Source organism: Protomyctophum bolini (assembly GCF_963924005.1).
Source record: "Protomyctophum bolini genome assembly, chromosome: 14".
NCBI lineage: Eukaryota > Metazoa > Chordata > Actinopteri > Myctophiformes > Myctophidae > Protomyctophum > Protomyctophum bolini.
Window position 1 is genome coordinate 33,025,458 of NC_137875.1, and position 21,678 is coordinate 33,047,135.

At 41.1% G+C, this 21,678-nt stretch overlaps 1 protein-coding gene across 2 annotated transcripts; it reads right to left on the reverse strand.

The window, feature by feature from the left end:
• Positions 1-61: 61 nt before the first annotated feature.
• LOC308328739 (carbohydrate sulfotransferase 15-like) lies at positions 62-19,968 on the reverse strand. 2 transcript variants are annotated; one of them, XM_080782849.1, is made up of 9 exons: positions 19,775-19,968; positions 17,177-17,295; positions 8,499-9,144; positions 8,015-8,354; positions 6,634-6,777; positions 5,766-5,922; positions 4,019-4,175; positions 2,001-2,148; positions 62-1,756 (listed from the first exon to the last, which is right to left on the reverse strand). In XM_080782849.1, exons 3-9 carry the CDS (start codon positions 8,928-8,930, stop codon positions 1,578-1,580), a joined length of 1,557 nt encoding a protein of 518 aa, XP_080638975.1. In that variant the 5' UTR covers positions 8,931-9,144; positions 17,177-17,295; positions 19,775-19,968; the 3' UTR covers positions 62-1,577. The 2 variants fall into 2 exon arrangements, with proteins under 2 accessions (XP_080638975.1, XP_080638974.1); XM_080782848.1 differs by having other exon boundaries at positions 17,173-17,295.
• Between the last annotated feature and the right edge of the window lie 1,710 nt (positions 19,969-21,678).

Below are 21,678 nucleotides of genomic sequence, written 5' to 3' on the forward strand. Positions count from 1 at the left end.
TACAATATACTACTGTACATCTTGATTTGTGTCAAATCATTATTTATTTGACTTGTGGTCGTCAAACAGTGCATTCATTCTGCAGTAGTGGAAAAGCTGAACAATACAATACAAAAAGCCAAAGCCAATGACTTGTAATATGTACAATTGTAATGAACGCTGCCTTGGCTAAAAATCCTTTTAAAAGGAGAGGTGCTCATTGAAAGATGGAGTTTGTATCCATGTGAGAAAGAGATGAGTTATTAAACTACCAAAAATGTATAAAAACACTCAATCAGGTACTCAATCTCCCAAGTTTAAAATGTAACCACATGAACCCTAGCATTTCTATTCTGGGCATGTCATAATAGGCGATACTTTGGCAAATAAATGCGCCATCTAAGCTCACAACATGAACACGGTGCAGCACAATTGCGAGCTTGTATGTCGTCTATTTTTCAGCAAAGATATTACGTGTAGAGGGGAAAGTATTAAGTAAATAAACAGCCTTGGGAACCAACGTTCTTGAGCCATGTGGCCCATAGCACAGGAATCTATCTGATGTTTCCTTACCGTGAGGCAGCTTGATGTACAAGCAAGCACACCCCCTCGACATGATGTACAAGTACACCCCCTGGACACAGTATGGACACAGGGACTTGATGCTGAGTGCCAAGCAGGGAGGCTTTTTTTATAGTGTTCATGACTCATCACATCATGAATGACCCAGCTGGGGTTTGAACACCCGTCCTCCCAATCTCAGGGTGATGCGTGGGCCCACAATCTGCGGTGCGGGTCGGAACGGTTTCGGGTAAGCTTCGTGTGGGCATGTCGACCCACGCATCAATGACCCAAACCCGACTGAACCGTGAGTTCGTCCTATAGTGGGCAGTGGGCACACTAACCACAAAGCCACTAAGCAGGTATTGGGGAAAGTATAGACGCCTGGGGGACCCCGGTCAGCAAAATATATTGGTTTTAAGTGGTTTAAAAGCCTTTATAAATTTGGCTGTACCACCAAGCGTACCCAGCGCATGTCGGCAGCCACATAGCTATACTTTTTTCCATTAGTTGAATTTCCGGTACTTTCTTTGTGACTTGTAGCATGAGTTGGCAGTGAGTGATTCTCTTCTCCTTTCTGTCCATCCATCAGCTTGTCAGATGTTCGAGTGTGTTTTCTTTATCTCATGGTAAACATGCGTGTATGAGGAGATACAGGCATTCCCCACCAGTAATTCAGACTAACATTCATTTGAGTCGCTCTTGTTCTTTTAAAGGCAAATAAATATCACGAAACAAAAATCCCCCAGACTCGGTATTCTTTAAACTTCGAGCGAATGCAAATGGAACCAAATGGACCCGTGCACGGTTCCATTTGCACTCTCTCAGAATTTATTAAACTTTGCAAGACGCCATAGTCTGAACGATGTTGGTCCCCCGTTGATCTACGACTTCTCCATCTAGCTTATTCTTTATTCAGACCGGTTCCACTTCTTCAGCTCTTGCAGCTGCCCCAGCTGTCGATAAGACATTTCGCCCACCGTAATCCATCTCAATACATTGTATAATACATCCGCTATAGACCGCTACACATCCGTTCAGGTGTCGGTCCAGAGGAAGTCTCTGTTGCCTAGCACGCTGGCCAGTTTGAGGTTGAAGGGCTGGTGGAAGTCCCTGAGCAGGTCTCTGGTGGCGGGGAGCATGGGACCCAGGCTCCGGTCTGCCGCCCGCCGAGTGTTTGAAATGGGTCTCTTGGTCAACGCTGCCTCCGCGTGCCCTGCCAACCAGGGGAGAGGAGAAAGAAGACACTGACATGAAATGGATACTTCATATTAGACACTGACATGAAATGGATACTTCATATTATAAATTAAGATGTACTATTTCAAGCCGTTATCCACTTGGTTTTACTCAAAGCACTACTTCGAGTGTGATTCGGTGTGGTTCACATAAAACGCTAATTTGAATGTGCCGTGGACATTTTGCGCTCACTGATTATACAGTATATGATGTGAACATACCAACTCCCAGGAAGTCAAAGACTGTTTTCATTGTCAGTCTATGGTTGGTTGCATAGTCCTCAAGACGAAGAACTAGAATCTGCTCCCTCTGGAAGACTGCCAGCCAGTCCAGTAGGAAGACAATGTACATACCCAGGCTCAGTCTTACCTGTGGAGGCAATTCAAAACTGGCTTCAACATCATGTCAAATGGTTCATTGGTGTCAAATTGTCCCCCTGATAAGCACTTTACAATGTAGTAAAGTGTTGAGGCATTCTATTTTGTTTGGCCCCGCTCCACAGATAAATATTGTGAAAATAGAAGATCTACAAGCTCTTTCTTATATTATTTGACAATTTGGCTATTGTTTGACCAGTTAGTTTGTTGATTACTTTCGATGCAGGTCTTAACAGTACTTAAATTGTCAATTCAATGTCATATAGACTCCTAGAGAGAACAGCATTTTCTGTCTGCACTAATGTTGTGTTGCCTATAGAGGGTGCTATAATACAAGGGTACCTTCCTGGTGAATGTGAAAGACTATGGCAAATTGTTTTCAAGTTGATTGTCATTTGAATAAACACCCCAGCCCACTTCTCAAAGTAGTACACTGATATTAACTAGGCTTTGTCAATTTCTTGCATAATGCAAGAAACTGCAAGAATCACTCACGCAGTGAGTGGTGGACAGAAGCAGCCAAAGTCACTGCAGTAAAAGACTGGCCAGTCACCCAGAACATTGGAACGGCTTCCTGGGCCTGGTTCATATCACTGTTCATGTGGGACTTACACCAACTGACACATACAGTACAGTAAGGGGACAGGCGTTCCTTTGGGATGAGACAAGGAACGCCACAGGGCCTTTCATCAGCGGCAGGAGATGCTCACACAGAGTCTGAGCTGGGTTGCTTCGCACAGCTTTGAGAGAGATTGAGATAAGTGCATAAACTGACACAGGAAGCGTTCACTGATGCTGGGGATCTGCCAGAAATGGGCCCTGCAGGCAGGCCAACCAGTGTTCTGCCTTCATGGAGAAAGTGCCCTTTTTATGCCTACGTCAATTCTCGCATATATATATCTCTGCTGCCGTATTCTCGCCTCCTGACAAGTCTGGTTTTAAGAAGAAACACGGGAACTGGTGCATGTGCTCAACTCAGTTTTCAGAGTTTGATGGGCGCCAAGCCAAAAGGCACAAAATAGCATCTAGCACTCAGTCAGCACTAGCAAATGCCCAACACTTTTAATAATGCAAAGCAGCAGAAGGAAACTGTCCTTTCCTCAGCAGTTCTGAGACATGGGTGAGAAGTCAGATTTTTAGGACATGGCAAGAACATCTATCTCATGCACGTCACGCCCCAAAGGTGTGAACTTGCTAGGTTCGGTATTGACAACTTAATCTGTGAAAGTTCTTACGGCTTATCTATAAATCATTATCATCCATATTGTGTGTGTGTGTGTCATGTGTGTGTGTGTGTGTGTGTGTGTGTGTGTGTGTGTGTGTGTGTGTGTGTGTGTGTGTGTGTGTGTACTGTCTCAGGAGGGTGTCTCACCAAAGCTTAGTGCTGCTTAAGGTACTGGACAGCAGTGTACACTGTTGGTCATCAGGGCAATATTTCTAAAACTGTAGCCATATTGTCTCGCTATAGCATTCATTCAAACTCATCTACAAAATATATATATATTTTACTCTTCTCCTTTCAGCCCTTTTTGATATCTTAAAGGGCCATGTGGTTTAATTTCACAAGTATTTTGTTTGTTTGCATCCATATTGTTAAGCAAATTCGTATATTACATATATAAATGTATATTTATATGTCAGATTCTGCATAGTTTACTGGGAGATATGGTTAATGCCTCCTGCCATACTCAGCTGTTGTGTTTCTTGTCGTGTTTGTTTTAAAACAAAACAAAAAAAGCATTGATGGAATGACCTTTCAGTGTTTTAGAAAAAGATTAAAAAAAAAATATATATATATATTTAGCCTGAGCCTATTATAAAGGAGAAAAGAAAGAAAAGAATATACTTGAGCTTGAACTGACCGGCATGGAGTTGGAGAGCGTGGTGTTGTAGACACAGAAGTGTAGGGAGCTCTTAGACACACAGGACTGAAATAAGCGTATAGACTCAATTACTTTCAGGTGGAAGTCCTCCACTGACTTGTTGGTCATCTTAAAGTACAGGTAGTCAGAATACAGCCTGTGAGCACAGAGTTATAAAGTGTTATAATGATGGGTGGGAGATTACAGGATCACTAAGGGTTTTTTATACGTTTATGAGTTAACACATTATAAGAGATACATTATCTAGTAACCACTTTAACCCTGGTGCAAGGGGGGACATTTTTAAAAGAGCAGATCTGATAAAAATGTAAAAACTAAACAATTTGAAAATGGAAGAAGCTCAAAAAGCATCACGTGAGTTTGTAGATTGGCTATTTTTGGTTTGTTTCTGTTTTGAATCAGAAATATAGCTTTTTTTTGGGGGGGGGGGGGGGGGGGGGTGTCTCAAAGCAAAATGGTGATGTATTCCAATCTAATCTAAGTGAAAAATGCATGCCCACTTAAAGTAAAGGATCTGTGTGTGCTTACGCAAAGTGAAAGAGTGATGCATCCATGATGATTCATCTCAAAGTGAAAGAATAATGCATGTCTAGTATCAAAGAAAAAGCAGATGTGTGACGTTTTCGAGCAAATACCTTAAAAGGCCATGCAACGTGTATTTCTCTACCACAAAGACATTTATTATGCAAACAAGCACAGCCATGCATTACTGGCACTGTAACGACTATTTCCTGTATTAGCAGGGAGCTGTCAGTGGGCTGTGTAAGAGGCTCCATTTGAGGAGGTCTTATGAGGATCTGTATCTTGCCTTTAGGCGTTAGGGGGAGGGAGTTGAGAATAGTAGTAACTTGAGCCCAGTATTTTAGCTAGGTACCCCCTTCTTCTTATTCCGAATATCTACTCACAATATAGGATGCTTACTGTATGATATATTTAGGATATATATTAGGCGTATTATTATTATATCTACTAAATCTGTTCTAATGCTCTGCTCGCCATACTTTACACAGGGTGACGCTGTCAACAGTTTCCGTGACAACAGGCCCATTGCAAAAATGTTTAGGATGCCAACATGACATATACTGTACAGTGTAGCCAGTCGCGTCTTCTACCAAGAGAAAGGGGACATACCCCAGACCCCCTAGCAAGTTCATCTGTTCCCTGCTCACACAACCTTCCCACATTATTCACCCCTAACCAGTTTGCATGCCTAGATACGGTTAAGTGGTTAAAGGACCAAACTGATGTTAAATCCATTGACTACAAGGCAGATCCAACACAATAAATATAATTTTACAGCTCTGATTGATTTCTGAAGTGCTCACGGAGAAAAGGGTGATATAAAAGTGTCCGTGGTGCTCCTGGATCCAGCGGGATACAAAACATGAAAAGACGATGATTTACGCACTTGGAAATGTAAAAGAGGAGAACAGGCTTTATTAGTTACAATGCCAACATGTTTCGACCTGAGGTCTTAAGACCTGTCCTGATAACGGGGAAATGATCTATGATTATGTACGATATAACTGGTAGTATGTCTGAAGCTATGAATAGACAATAATGTTGACACCAGTATGGTCCTTTTACTGACTTAACTGAGCTTGTCTTTACACTACAGATTCAGCTTAAAGCAGAACTTCCATTTAGAACACTTTCCATTTAGCCTAAGAGGAATACAGAGTACGGCCAGAACTACTAGTTTGTTGATTCAGAGTTGTTTCTGTACCTCTCCACTGGATCTCTGAGGATGACGATGATCTTGGCATTGGGCTGGACTGCGTGGATGAAGTCCTGGGCCAAGAGAGATGGCTCTATTTCCTGCTCCTCAATATGGAGATAACTCCAGGCTTGATTGTCCCACATAGTGGATGCGCTAGCTTCACCTACCAATCAATTGTCAAATGTGGAGTTATACCTTGGGTAGCAGCAACCAGTCAGTTTGGAAATATACAGTTAAAATGGGATAGAGCCACATACGTAACAATCAGCAGTAATGTTAAAAAGCTCAGATGCAGATCGACGAAGACTATTATTGCTTGTCTACTTTGTTTATACCACATTTTTTTTATTTGAGCTAAATAATTTCATGACTATCTTCAATGCCGTTCTTAAGATGAATAATATTTAATTACATTATTTGTATGTTCTTCTAGGACAAGCACATCTTTCCGATCCTTAGTATGTCTTCAAGCGGAGGGGAGAAATATCAGTTTGTTTAAAATATCTGATCTACTGAGGTGCTGCTGCCAATAACAATGTAAAGTATTGTAGGTGTGACAGGTTTTTGATTGTAGGCGACACACACTCCAAGGCCAAAGAATGAGACTAACAAACTTTTAAACCGAATAAAATCCTCCTTTAGTCATCTAAATTGACTATCTGCATTGCTGTGCAGCTTAGCTTGGTGCCAATTAGCTGGAAATCCACTAAGGAACTGTGCGTGGATTGACAATACAGTTAAAGGAAAAACATACAATCCGGTTCAGGCTCCTCTCTCTGGCTGCACAAAGGTCCTGTCAGCGCATACCAAATAAAATCAACAGAGACATCCATTAACGGCTGTGTCAGTAAGGCTGTCCTTCACGTGTGTTTACCTGTGATGAGCTGGAGCTTGCTATGGTCTCCAGATGAATTTCCTACCAGGCCTTCCTCAATGTGATAGGCCGCCAAGTCAAATAAGTCCAGGTAATCTTCCACAGGAAAACGCTCCTGGAAGCCATCTTTAAAACGGATATACCCTAAATCACAAAGACAAGGAAAGCAAAATCACCCTCTCGATTACTTACTGCTTCAATCATTCACAATTTCACCTCATAAAAAAAGACAAACTCAAAGTTCCAAATTGTACATTGATGAGCCTCTGTTTTAGTTTTAGTTTTTTAACCTGAATCAAAATGTTTGGCCAAGAGGGTGTGGGTAGCTGCCTGGCAATAACATGAACAATAATTCTATGCGGTACTTTGAGCATGTCTACGTGTCTACCGCCTACTGTAGATGGTAGAAATTGCAATCAGTGGCGCCATGTGTGTCGGTAGGCAAAGGAACTGACAACAGCGCTGGCTCTGAAAACCACTAAATTTGTAGCTTCACATTTCACAGCAGCACTAAGTGTACAAGAGGTCTTGGTCCTCTCCACCACCCACGCAGCATACCAAAATTCTTAACCGCTTGCAGGCTTAGGAATATATCCACAGAGATAAAGACTTCATTTTCACGATACAGGAGTGCTCATTATATAATATTTCTGCTTGGATTTTATTACTATACCAAGATATTGGGCCCTATTTTCGTCGGTGCTAAACCCCTTATCCTTAAACTTCTTTGACTTTTTTTTTACTATTTTGAAAAACACAAAATTGTCAGCACACTGTCTTCACTTATAGAGCAGCCGTTTACTTCAGCGTGACAACGTTTCGGTCTAAACGACCTTCATCAGGAATCTGTCACTCAACTGAAATAAACTGCTGCTCTATAAGTGAAGACAGTTTTTTCTCATGATTCGCATTTGTTTGCTGGCTCCGACGCACCTGTCCTTGTAGGACTTTTCTCTACAAAAGAAAAGAGTAAAAAGGCCAAAAAGTTTAGGGATAAGGGGTTTAGCACTGATGAAAATGGAGCCCATCATGTCCATAAACTTTATTTTATAAAACTATTCTGCGACGATGTGTTTGTAAACGGCTGTCCTGTGTACTCTAGCAATGTTATTTGGAGCCTACAGCCTATGAACAACAAATAACAAGTCGGGTATTTTATTTATTAGTATGTGCAAATGCACATGATGAATAAACGTAATTGGTTCTGAATTTTTGATTGGTTGGATCCGATTGCACATTTTTCTGGATTTTTCTGTCACTTCTCTTCCGCTCTTTTTTTTATGGTAAACCAAAAAGCATTGACAGAATATTATGACAGAATAGTTCCTCAGATAATATTTTTGACATAAACTGAGTCAACAAAGAAAAAAAAAAGGCTAACCAAACCGTTTCCGGGTCCACCAGTGTGGCTCTTTCATCGTGGTGAACTTGACCTCCGGATGCAGCTGCAGTCTGTGAAACACGTCGGTTGTGCCACATTTGGGCTGGCCGATAATATAGAAGTAGGGAAGGCAACGCAGCCGATACTGTGTACCCTCTCTGTGGTACAAGTGTCCCTGGAAGTTGGTTTTGAGATAGTCACAGACGGTCTTGAAGCTCTTGGAGCGAAGTGTGAAGCGGTTCCGCCCGTACGGATCCACGTCCACTTCCCCAGAGAATTCCTCGAGCCAACAAGGGCTCTTGACGTTGGGCAGGAACCGGCGAGGTATCGCCGAGAACAGCTGTGAGGTTGGAAGATAGGAAACAGACCACTTGTCATGGAACCTTTGCATATATGTAAACACTTAACACTGAATATATTTCATGTATGAGTATTTATTAAGAGGACAAACAGGAGTCGTACTGTCTATTTCCCACAGACTTACTTGGGAGTCTGATGCAGTCACCTCCCTCTCATCAGGCACCTTCCTGGGCATATATTCAAGTTTTGAATCAATGATCTTCGCCAGCAGTCTAATGTCTATATAATTCTTTTCGGAGGGGAGTTCAGACACCACAGTACTTGTTGGGACGACCACGGGCCTAAGCTGAAAGGGTGAAGGCGGGAGCGGCAGTCCCTTCCTGTCCCAGGTCAAGATGTAGGAAGCCATGATTAGGAAGGTCAGTGTCAAACCCAACAGAAAGCTGACCACTTTGACCTGTGTTATGTTCTTCAGATTATTCAGTGACCACACAGGGAGCCGCGTAACCTCCGGGGCTGCAGAAAGGCTGTAGTACTCGGCCCCCGGTGAACAGCGGAGGCCATGCTTGCTGTACGTTTGGAGACAGCCCCCATACTTAGAGTCTGATACTGGCATACTGACATGGGGTCAGGGTAGACATGTAGAAGATGGAATGGGAAACTCAGCGGGGAGTCGGTCTCAGGAAGCAGATCAATGGCTCCTCTACAGAAGACTTGTGTCACATGTGGGGAAATACTAAAGCCCTTGGAGGTCCAGATGTCATAATATGCACGCTGTAGTTTGTCTCTATCGCTGCCATCTTGTGGTTCCGTGTTCTCCGTAGGTCTTCCTGTGAAATCAAATACATATATTAAATGTCATAAACAGTTGTTAAAGCACAAGGCGTGGCCATTTATTTTTGTGCTATCTGCGAGATTCTTTTGAGGTGAATCTCACATTGGTTTGTTATTCTTAGACAAGGGTATATTTGAGGCCACTTTGTTCCACTTGTGAGGCAATGGTGAGTGAATAACCAAAAGTGTGCGAGGCTCAGAGTGTGAGGCCTGCTCCAGGGAAATCCCTTGCTTTGCCATGGGCGCTATATAGCACACATGAAGGCGAGCTCTACTAAGAGTCTTTCAAGGACAGCATAATAGTTAGTCTGTAATTCAAAACTAAAAACACAGAGTCACTCTTGGTGAGCTAAAGCACCATCGAGGGTTGTGGGGGTTTTTTTACCTGAAAATATACATTTCCAGATGAAGGGTTTCGACTTGGTGCCAAGTATGTATTGATACAGGTGGACGAGCAGTATGGCAAGTGGATGTATTTTCCCCCCTTCCCCACCATGTGGATATACGAAACCAGAGATGATTATTTCTAGAGCTGTGCTCTGATGAATTCCAGACACTGAACTGTAAAAAAGGCACTTTCCACACACACCTCACGTATCAAATTTCTCTTCCGTACCTTTTTTTTCTTTCTAAGCTTGTTCAAAGAATTAACAATCCCTCTGGACCCTGAAATGAAACTCAATTGCTGTGACAAGTGGCAATAGGGCCTGTTAAATTGAAGCCACAAGATAATGTTGTCCATTGAATTATTTATTATGTATAATTTCTACAATGTATAAGCAGTGTACAGTAATGTGGTAACCTGCTTACTATTCAAGACGAGTTCCGTTGTAGTGTGTAGAGTTAGGGTCCCTTAAAATGTATAAATAAAACTGTATTATAATAATAATAATGACTTATCTCTTTTTAAATGAAAAATCACACTAGTGTGAAGTGAGGGGCGCTCTTAATCATCATACATCACATTCTGTGCTCAGCCAAATAAAATCATCACAAAAGTCATTCCGGCCAATCACTTTTAGCGTTTTCACTTTTCTGCCTTCAGTTTTGTCTTCAATATGTAATTTGCTAGTTTGCTCAGCCAATCAAATCATCGCTATGGGGTGATCAGCCAATTACAATGTTTTTTGTGTTCACACAAACCCGGAAAGCTGGGCATAGGAGGGGCTAGCGCCCCTCAAAATTAAGATCTAGTATATTGGCAAGTTACTTTTATGATGACCACCAACAAGGCAGTATGGGCCCCACTGTGCCTTACCCTTTGTGTCAAACCTTTTAGGCTTTTTATTTTTACTATTTTGAAAAACATTTTAAAATAGTTCAAATAGCTGATCTACGAACTCACAAAGTGTCGATGTGAGCTCAATGAGGGCCCGGGTAGGCCCTTTATACCAGATTTTTGAGTTATTGAATACTTTATTAGCAGTTTGCAGAAAAAAAGCACAGGAAATACAGTTCAATACAAGGTCTGCTAAGAGGATTTAAACCCAAGAAAGCCTATGACTTGATTTCATTGGGGTCCTTTTATATTCAATTCATCGAAATTGCTGCCCCCAACCCGGGACCAATGCAAGCAAGTCGGGAACAATACATCTCTCTCTCTCTCTCTCTCATATATAGCACCTGACGAAGCTCACGGCGAAACACGTTGTGCTAATAAATAAGTTGATGCAGTAAGTTGTCCGTCTCTGTTCCCTGGAGTGTGCAGTCCCTTCCTTGGAAGGTTTTTCTCTTTTTGATGTCTATGCCTGCTAACTAGACTTGCACCTACCACGGGTCTTTTTGGATGTGCAGGAGTCCCTTTTTTGTCTCATATATATATATATATATATATATATATATATATATATAATATATACACACAGTACAACGGAACTCGTCTTGAATAGTAAGCAGGTTACCACATTAATTCAACTTACTGCATGTCTGGAACATTTCAATTCAGGTAGACACAATTATCTGGCTTCTGACACTACTATATCTACCCATAGAAAGAATGGCTGCTCATGACCAAAATCCCAAATTGTTGGAGACATCAGTGAGAGATGGGAGAGGACAAACTGTGTGAGCCACGGGTCAAGTAATAAAAAAGGAGCAGAAAGATATAAAAGATGAGAAAATAGGGTGAGAGAAAGTAACTTTAGAGGACCTCCTTGGTCTATGATTGATTGGTGGTATGAGTAAAAAAAGGCACGTGTCAGATTGACTTAATCACATTCCAAATAAAAATGTGGATATATTAATATACAGTATAATTATTATTGTTGGTACTGCGGTTGTGATCTGATATGCTGCTCAGACGTCTTTTCACCCAGGGTTGTTTTTCTAGTGAGTTGGGAAAGAATGGTTTAAAGTAAACGAATGCTGATTGCCGACTGGTTGGGGTGCGTACCACTTGGGCTCTGATGGCTGACGGCGAGTCTCCGGTTTGATTCCTGGGTGTGCGGAAGCAGAAACATTGTATCTCCATATTTCAACTGTTTATGTTATTTCGGTAAATGAATGCCCTTCTTCATCATGCAAGAGCTCACACCGTGTAGCGATGACACACACGTGTGAGCTTGTAGATCTGCTATTTTCGCTACTTCTTTTTTAAATAACAATGAAAAAGTAAACGTTTTGGACATTTGCAAGGTTTCAACCCGACAGGGGAAGTGGTTTAAGTGGTTAAAAGATGTTACAATAAGACGTATTGGGAGTATGAATCAGTGTGTAGGAGGATGCATGGCGGTGCATGGAGAGGTTATGTAAACTGGTGAAGCACGTGGAATGGAATCCCCATTTTCTCTGTAGGCTCAGAGGAATCTCACAGGGGGACAATCGACACAGAGGCAAATGGCAATGCGCTTGCAACATACCGTCGCTGTCGGGAAGAAACCTTGCATGTTCAAAACCATTGCTTTTCAAGAAATGGAAACACAGAACCACATGTTCCACTTGATCCATTGTAGTTATCGTTTAGATCAGCAAGCCCTTCTTATTTGGTTTAATGTATAAAACCCACAGAAAGATTCAACTTAACTTTCACTTTAAAAAACTTTCAAACATTTTCAAAAGTATAGAAAATTGCTGAGCTTGTTAGATCTGCTATTTAGTTTTCTGTGACTCTTGTACAACATATTAGGGCGTTCATTTATGAAACATTATGAAATATGGACAGACAATGTTTCTAACCGGTGGCAACGATATGCACATAGTTAGTTCACCACCTACAGTACTTATCCAAGCATTTATTCAGATTTATTTTACCATATTACACAAATTTTTTGTAGTTTCAAAGTCCCTTATGAAGGCCATGTGAAGGTTGTTGCAATCAATGTTAAACTCTGCATCTCAAAGAGGATTCCTTGCAGTCGCCTGCATTATTCATTAAAGTTTGTGGTGTTAAATTGGGTGCATGTTACGCAATTACATGCTATGTACACATACATGCTCATTGACACCAACAGCAATTCGCTCTCTATCTCGGTCTCTCTCTGACACACACACACGCATAGAAGCATGCAAGGAAACACATATACACACTGTCATATTCCCTTTGTCTTTACCTCTCTCTGGCATGCACAAAGTATACACACACCCACAGTGAAACAAATGACTATCCCCATACTGGTACTGATGCACACCTCAAGCGTCCATATGCAAAACATGCTCTCATTGGTGATTCAGACCTCTGTCTAATGCAGAGACCGACCAACTGTGAAACCTGAGCGTGAAATTGGTTCCACAAAATGTGAAAAATGTCTTCAGAGGACACGTATAAGAGAATGAACACTAATGAATTATGGGGAGAAGAGAAACAGGACTGCATTTTGATTGTCTGTCTGTCTGGTAGGACTGACAGCAATAGTAACAGAGGAAATGTTGTAATGGTGATTACAAAATATCGTCTAGTCTAGGGCGGAAAATATTGATTCCGATATTGTGATATCATCTGGGATTTTGCATATTGTTATATATCGTGATATGACAAACGTGTTGTATTTTCTTGGTTTTAATCACTTTGGGCCCTATCTTGCGCCACCCTTACCCCTTATCCCTAAACTTATTTGCCATTTTTTACTATTTTAAAAAACATTTAAAAATAGTTCAACTAGCCAATCTACGTCGACACGTTATGAGCTTGTAAATCGGCTATTTGAACTGTTTTAAAAGGTTTTTGAAAATAGTAAAAAATCACAAATAAGTTTAGGGATAAGGGGTAAGGGGTGGCCTTTGTGTCTTATTTCATACTTTCAGAAATGGTCAAACTGGCGTTTCTGGGGTGAACATTTGGCGAAAAAGCATACCGTTTCTGACTACAATAGTAGCAGAGGATATGTTGTAACGGTCATTACATTATCCTCTCGTGTCCTCAGTTTCAGTCAGTTGCATCCTGCAACACTCAGCCCTTAGATAAGTTTTAATCACAGAGATTAAAATAGGGTGCATTTTGCATCCAAAAACACAGTTTATAGTTAAGGGACGCAATAAAACAACGACCTCTGCATCCACGGGATGCACTACTGTAGCCTACTACTGTACTGTTTTTTTATTCTAGTTTATTTTGCTAGCTTTAGTGATAATAAACATTCTTCTGTTTTCTACATGAATATAACCAAACGATATAAAATGAAAAGGGAGTTAAATGCTGCAATTTGTAATGTCAAAATATGACTCCTAACGTCGTTGAAGTGGGACTCATAAAATGTCCCTGGGACTCTAAAAGAACATCCCTGCATCCCGGAACTCATTACATTGAAAACCTATTTACATCACTGAATCACATCTTCATATTAATGTCTTCATAAACATTACGCTGGCTCTGTACTGTACACCCTGTGAACAGCTCTTGGCAGAGTCCCAGAAGTGCATGAGCAGAGGAGTCATTTGGTAAAACCCCATCGATGGGGGAGACGGGCGACGTCATGTTGTGAAGAGACACTAAGCAGGAGAACGTTTCTCAACAAGGGAGAAATAAGATCATAAGTAATCTGATGGACAACACTCAACAAGCAGTTATATGGGAAGGTATTCGGCCCGAGGGCTTCTCCCCCGTTACAGTACTTGAGTTGACACAGAGACATTTTTTTATGAAATCTTGGCAGGATATGCTAATGCTCCCCGAGAACCCAAAGTTCTCAGAGGAAGCAGGATTCATCCATCTCAGGATTCATCCATCTCATCGCTGCCGGATTTGATTTCCATTCCATTCGCTAGCTTGCATTTCATCCCCTTTGCCGAGAACAGAGGACAAACCCCGGGATCGTTTGAGTTTTCCCTGTGTCTGTCAGAAGGGAATGAATGATGGATGACTACATCAGAACCTGATTCCCGAGTCCATTCAGCAATCGCCCTACTTGAGCGATCGTGACAGCTGGAACTCGGAAACAAATCGGAATACGCTCGGTGCGTTCACTCTCTTCTGAGAGAATGTTCCAACGGTGGAGTCTGTCTTCATCAGGTCACCACAGTCCACCTTGGGGAGCAGATGGGGAGCAGATGTGCTCCTCAACTGAAGTGTGTGTGTGTGTGTGTGTGTGTGTGTGTGTGTGTGTGTGTGTGTGTGTGTGTGTGTGTGTGTGTGTGTGTGTGTGTGTGTGTGTGTGTGTGTGTGTGTGTGTGTGTGTGTGTGTGCGCACTCACATCTGTGTGTCTGAGTCTTACTTAAGCGTGTGCATACCTACGTATGTGTCTGTGTATGTTTTGCAACTTTGCATGCGGTTTCTGTCAAGGGTCATGTCAGCGCTTTAAAACCACCATAACAAGCAGACTGAAGGTGAAACATTCGGCTTCTGTTTAACAGTTGAATGTTGAGCCAAGACGAAAGGTGGTGGCAGGGTCTGGGTGCAACATGGGTGGGCAGCGGCCACACAGGGGCACAATGATAAAACAACGGTATGGTGGACATGGTATTTACACACATATTTGTTCAGTATACTGTACCATTCATTACAACCATATAGATAGTAGCAGTCCCCTTTCAGAACGACGAGTGGCCCAGGAAATTATTCCCCATTTTGGGCATAATAATTAGAAAGAAGAAGGCAGGGTACAACACTTATTGTCATGATTTTTCACGGGCCGAATTGGCTTTGTCTTTAAATAAATACTTTTTGAGAAGCCTATGGGGAAAATGAATCATTTTCTGGGCCACTCATCGTTCTGAAAGCTGGTGGGACTGCGACACTCTGTACACTATACAGTATATAGAATAAACATGTCTTATTAACAATAACAATAAGGATTGTTTTATTTTTTCTATAATTTTCATCCCACGATTTTGCAACCCAGTTTTTTTCACCCAGTGCCAATTACACACAGTGCCAAAGGATTGTACTGTGTGGAAATGTGCTTGGAGTTGTTTTTTGATTTATTGATATACTGTTAATAATAATAAAATGCCTCGCCCTTGACAGTGCACTACTGTACTGGTTTAAATATAATCATCTTAAATGCAAATGCATTAAATTCTGACCAAATATTTTTGAACAGCAAGGGTGAGACCTGACCAACTCAATAAAAGGATTAAAACTAATATTAGTTTACTCTATAACTAATATTTATAAACACTATAGTTTCACTGGCCAGTCATCTCAGTTAGCAAAACAATGCAAAAAGAATTGCTCAGATTGTGCTGCATACCAGTCCAGTACACAGTGAGATGGGATGTTTATGTTTTTTTAAATAGCACCCCTAGAGAATGACCTAAAATGGCAATAATACTGAACGACTGACTCATTCTTATTGTTGGAAGAGAAAGAAATTGGAACAGTCAATTAAATCTGAGCAGGGGAGTCTTTCTGTCTGATCACTTGCTGTTTATCGATTAAGACTAATCAATGGCTCCAATACACAACAAAGCTTTGGTTGGTAACATCATAGCTTGGTCCTACTCTCTTGGTGCGTCTGAAACATGTAGTTTCTTGAACTGAAACCAGTATGTTTGGCTGTGGGTTATGTTAAAGCGCTTGGAGACACAACTTGTCAGTGCAACTTATTTGATATACTATGTGATGAACTGTGAACGAAGCTTGTTTGCACACAAGTCACTATACATGTAGCTACTGGCTTGCTATTTCTGTTTACTCATGAACGCCAGGGGTTCCTCAGATGAGTGATATAAGCATTTAAAAGGAATAAAACCTGCAATGAAGTCACTAACTAGTAACTACTGTAATGTGCGGTGAGATTTATAAAGGCTAAATGTGCATTTGCGGTGAGAGTTTTTAGGGTAAGTCACAGCTTTGTGATTATAACTATAAATATGGTTAATGTCAGGCATACCAATACTAATCCTGTTTTCCCTTTACGTTGAGCAATGCTTAATGCACTTCAATATGATGTAGCACACCCTGGCTTTCCCTGGGGGCACAGGTTCACATAAACATGCCCACAAAGCAAATCAAAAGTGATCATAGCCAGGTATGTTATGAAAGGGACTTCCCGGTTTAAAGACATTGGGCTCCATTTTCGTCAGCGCTAAACCCCTTATCCCTAAACTTCTTTGCCTTTTTTTACTTTTTTTATTTTTGAATAGTTAACAGGGTAGCGAGCTTACTGATTTAAATTCTATCACATGGATAAAATCATCATAGTTTAACCACTTAGGACTATATACTTTGTCGTATTAAATATCTACAAGCTTACAATGCGTCGCATTGGAACATTTTGAAAAGATTTTCAAGATTTTCATCTATAATGACATGCCCAAAATAGGGACACACCAGGTTGAAAGCGGTTAAATGTAACGCATAAAAACATATGTTTTTGCACCTGCAAAGTGTTAGATAAGATGTCATTGTGATGCTTTCTGCGACTCAATGACTCAACATAAATAAATGTGTTGCTCTAGGCCCTGCAGTGTAGGGAAAATAAATAGCTTTCACTAATGCACATAATTCAGAGTGCACCTTAAAACTGAACTGTCACCACTTTTTTAATAGCCAGCAATTAATAAAGTATTAGGCCTATGAGTAATGGTACTACTGTATATGACACATGATGAAATATTGGAGCGTTATGATTTATGAATGCACTATGACTCACATTGTACATTGACGGTCTGGTCTTCATGTTATTGAGTACAGTATAAACTGCGTCCACTTTGAGTCGAAATTCGGTGATTTGTCATCATCCCAGGCAGGCTGAACATTTTCTCTGTGTATCTGTTGCAACAGAAACAAACACAAAACAAATTAGCATCGTTCTGTCCTCTCCTCCCACGTCCCAAATGTTCCATGTTACAGAATCCCTTTCTTCCTGCAGTGGTGGACCCCCAGAGTCAAGTCTAAACAATAACTCTCTCTCTCTCTCTCGACCCTCTCTCACTCTCCCCCCACCCGTGCTCCAACTCACACTCTCCCTCTCACTCTCCATCTCTCTCATACTTTTAACATTACCTAAGCCGCCTAATGTAATGCCAAGAGAAGCACGGCTTTGGCGTCTTAAGCAGCTCCAGATATTTCGTTCAGCAAACTCGGGGGCAACCTAAAACCCACTTCCTGTCTGCCAGGAAAATCTCCAGGGCTGGGTGCAGGCTTGCTTGAGGTTGGGTCTGGGTGTGTACAAGGTTTCGGGAGTAGGGATCGGTTCCCACAATTTACATCCTCAAGCAAACACCTACACATTAAAAGAAGCACACCGTAACCATATTCACACAGCAGCTGGTCACACTCGGGGGGGGTATGACGTAAGAATATGTTCAATTAGTCTTAGCTCCTCTGTCATAGTGCTCTCCCTTTTGCCTCCAATACACAATAAACATAAACATCACGCCAGCGCCGGGTAATTTCGATTGCTCTAAGGGCCGATTCATACTCCTATTTTACCGCTGTTTCGGCGCTGTAGTGCCGAAATGATTTCGGCTCGTCAGAAATAGGAGTATGAATCGGCCCTAATATGTCAAGAGTACTTCAGAAGCTGGCCAGCGCAAGTCCACAAGGGATGGGTTGATCTAAAGGTCATCTCTATACCTGTCAAGTAAGACACCAGGCCCCCTAAACAAGCCAGCGGGGGGAGGGAGGGAAGGCGGACAGGAACAGGAAGGAAATGTCAAACGGAAACACAGGCGCAGTACCACCTGGTATGTTGACATCAGTCAGTCAAGTTCAGTCTGAACCACCTGATGCTGAGTTGGGGGTGGGGGGGCATCTTGAAATTTAATTCCTAAATAATCTGAAATAACATAACACCAACTGACAGAATGTAGACCGCTTTGTGATGCTAATAATATCACAATAAACAGAATAATAAACAGCATTCAGGGCTTGTACATGTGTTTATGTTTATAGTGGACTTTATCTTCGCTACATAAAACAGATCCTGGTTGTGGTTCCATCTCTGGCAGCGGGCCAAGAAAGTGTCTTTTACCCCCCACTCCCCAAGGGAATGACACTGAGATATTCTGCAGCTGTTCAGCGAGGGAGAAATGTCTTGCTACACGGTTAGTTTACAAAGTCTTGTCAAAGTGACCACAGCATGAACACACATTAATTGACAGGAGGAGGCAGATACATTTTGCCTGTACAAAATAAAATTATTTGAATTCATTGTCTTCACCAAGCCAAGAGGCGAATAAAGTTTTCACTCCATGTCTGTGCTCAGCTAAATCTCAGACACAGCTGAGCTGGGCTGATCGGTAGAACTATCAAAGTTTGCATGCACACCTCCAATAGGCCATGGTAGACTAGACACTCCACTCCAAATGTTTCAAAATCTGCTTCATGGTGGCACATGGTGTTACTTTTTGGCCATTAACTCTTGAACCTTAAGGTCAATCCCCTTTGACAAAGCTTCTTTACAGATGTTTCTTCCTTTTTTCCTTCTTCTCCCTTTCTGAATAACAACAAAAATAAATGATGGAGCTTGCTCTTTACCTACATTTTTAGGTAAGCTTTATAGTGCAACTAAAGACTAATTAGTGCAACCTGTCTGTCAGCCTGCTACAAATAGAGCTAGACTGTTAATGCCATTTTCAAAAGAAGCAAAAAAGTATTTTTTACCACATATTCCCATTGAAACTAATTAGCGTTTTGGATCAAACTTATTCCTATTTTAATTTTATTTTTCTTGTTTTAAAAGACTAATTGATACACGTGGGGTTTATTTTGAAGCCCGCGACCAAAAGTCCTAGCTTAGAGAGGCAGACAGTTAATAACATGACCACTGCACACCATTTGTTTCGGGAGCTGAGAAAGGAGTCCAGTTAATAGGCTACACTAGTAATCAGGAATTAACTGATGTGATTATGTCGTTCGATAATGATGATAACTTAACGAGTAGCCTAATCTGTTATATTAGAGTAAATGTTTGGGGGGCTTCTCTTGAAGTCTAGCCTAACCTGATCATATATGAAGCTTTATTATAATAAACCACAGAATAAATTATTGGCCCGACCGTAACGCCGTCTGTGAATTCCTTTTTGATACATTAATGGAGAGTGGCAATTGTTTATGTATTGATTATGTAAAATTAGGTTATAACAACATTGTATGTAATAACTTTAAAACAAAACAAAACATTTACAAACACAAATCTGCCAAAACAAGATCCGCGGAATCACAATGTTGCAAAATGCATTCTCCCCGTCATTGTTTTTCTAAATTAACTATTTTGCTCGTCAGTTCAAGTCAAGATTATACTCACTTTGAACTTTAGTCGCTTCAGTCCAGGCGTATACTAAATCGAGATGGCCAGTGTTCTTGGGTGAAGATAAATTCGAGTAAGTGACGACCTCATGATGAGAAACGTATATGATTACATAACAGATTCCGTCGATGAATTATGTTATCCAGACCTGCAGTTTGGATGTTGCTGCCGGAGAGTGTGGTTTCCCCATCGCGGCGAGTTTGAGTGATTCTCTGGTAGGCGCGGCAGTGGCAGCACGATACTTCACTTCATGGGAGAGAAGGGAGGGGGCGTGATGGCTTTTATTGAGTGCATGCCATGCACTGATGCAATGAAAGCTTCAGAGTTTCACTTTTTTTAAAGTAACGAGTAATAGCCTATTTTTTATTACCCTTTCCAACACTGTGTAGCCTATTGATACTAAACATAATTGATGAATGAATGAATTGATATTGTGATGTTGCTAATTGTACACTTAAGTAAAACATAATTATTTCTTCCACACTTTCTGTACATTAAGCTTTGTTTAGCCATACAGTGAAAAGTGAAATGTACAGCTGCATAATTATTGTCTCTCTGGAGACAATCAAGTTTGAAAATGTTCCCCCCTTTTTTTGTTTTGTTTTCAAAACTCAACTATTTGAAGCACAGATACAAAATTATTATAAACAGAAGGTCACTGGTTCGAACTTCGAACCTCGGCTATGTGTTGCTGTGTTGAAGTGTCCCTGAGCAAGACACTTAACCCTTAATACGTAGCTCCCCGCTGAGCTCAGCCATCTGTATGGTTCCTGGGTGAGGATCTTTGATACCCTGAAATTGTACTACCTTAGTTCCTACAATTACAACTCCTTGTATTGTCTATTATATTGGTCTCTATTGGTCTATCTATGACCATTCTGTATGAATGACTGCTGATGTTCAGTTATAATTGATATTAGGCCCAATCTCGTACCCAGATCTTTTTTTTATTGGCCAGTCACTATAGCGACAAAAGTCAGACTTGGAAGACAATAAGAAGGCTTTCATCCATCCAGACGTTACTCCGTACACGCGGTCTCCAAGTCATCCAAGAGTACAATTTCTCTCAATGACTCGGTTGTTTTCCAGTGGAGTTGTACTGTACAGTAAATAGCAGGCTGAAAGGAAGTGGGCTACACCTGTTTCGACTTCCTTCCTTTACCTAATTTCTGGTTATAACTTTTTATGTTTTTACATGGGTCACGTTGTCAAATGTGCAATATCATACTGTTGTGAGATCTTCTTCTGTATACTGTAAATGAGCTTACAGTATTTCTACAACTAGAAAACTAAAACTGTGTGTATGGTCATGCTCATTATCTTATAGCCTAGGCTTTGACAACATCCTTTTGATAGAAGTATAAAAAAAAGAAATCCCTCTAGGAAAAAGAAAATCATTTTTAGAACGCTTACTGCATCGCTTTCCTCCTCCACGCAGGAAGGAAATTGATTCTGTTGTCGGGTGCCAGCTCTCTTTGCCATTCATCATGACATCTGTTTCTTAGGAGGAATAAACAGGGGAGGAAATAGAAAGAAACTAAAACGAAGTGTAGACTACAGAGGTCTGCCATGCTGTTCATATTCTGAACTCCCATCAGTTGTGGCATTAAAGCGGTGAGATATAGTTCATTCCTGACAAGTGAAAGAGCCAGTTGACAATGCTGTGCATAGTGATAAAGTCTCATTTGCATCCCCTCCAGAGAGCATCCATATGCATGAGACCCTGTGCCTAAATTGCTGATAATTCCCCAGCTTAAGTGATAGCGATTTATATATACTTCTTACTGTGAAGCAGAAACTGCATATATCGATGGGTTTTTTAACAGATGAGTCTTCATTGCAGTCACCTGAGTCTGATAATTATAGTTTTGATATAAAATAGATCTGAGGTAGCCCACTCA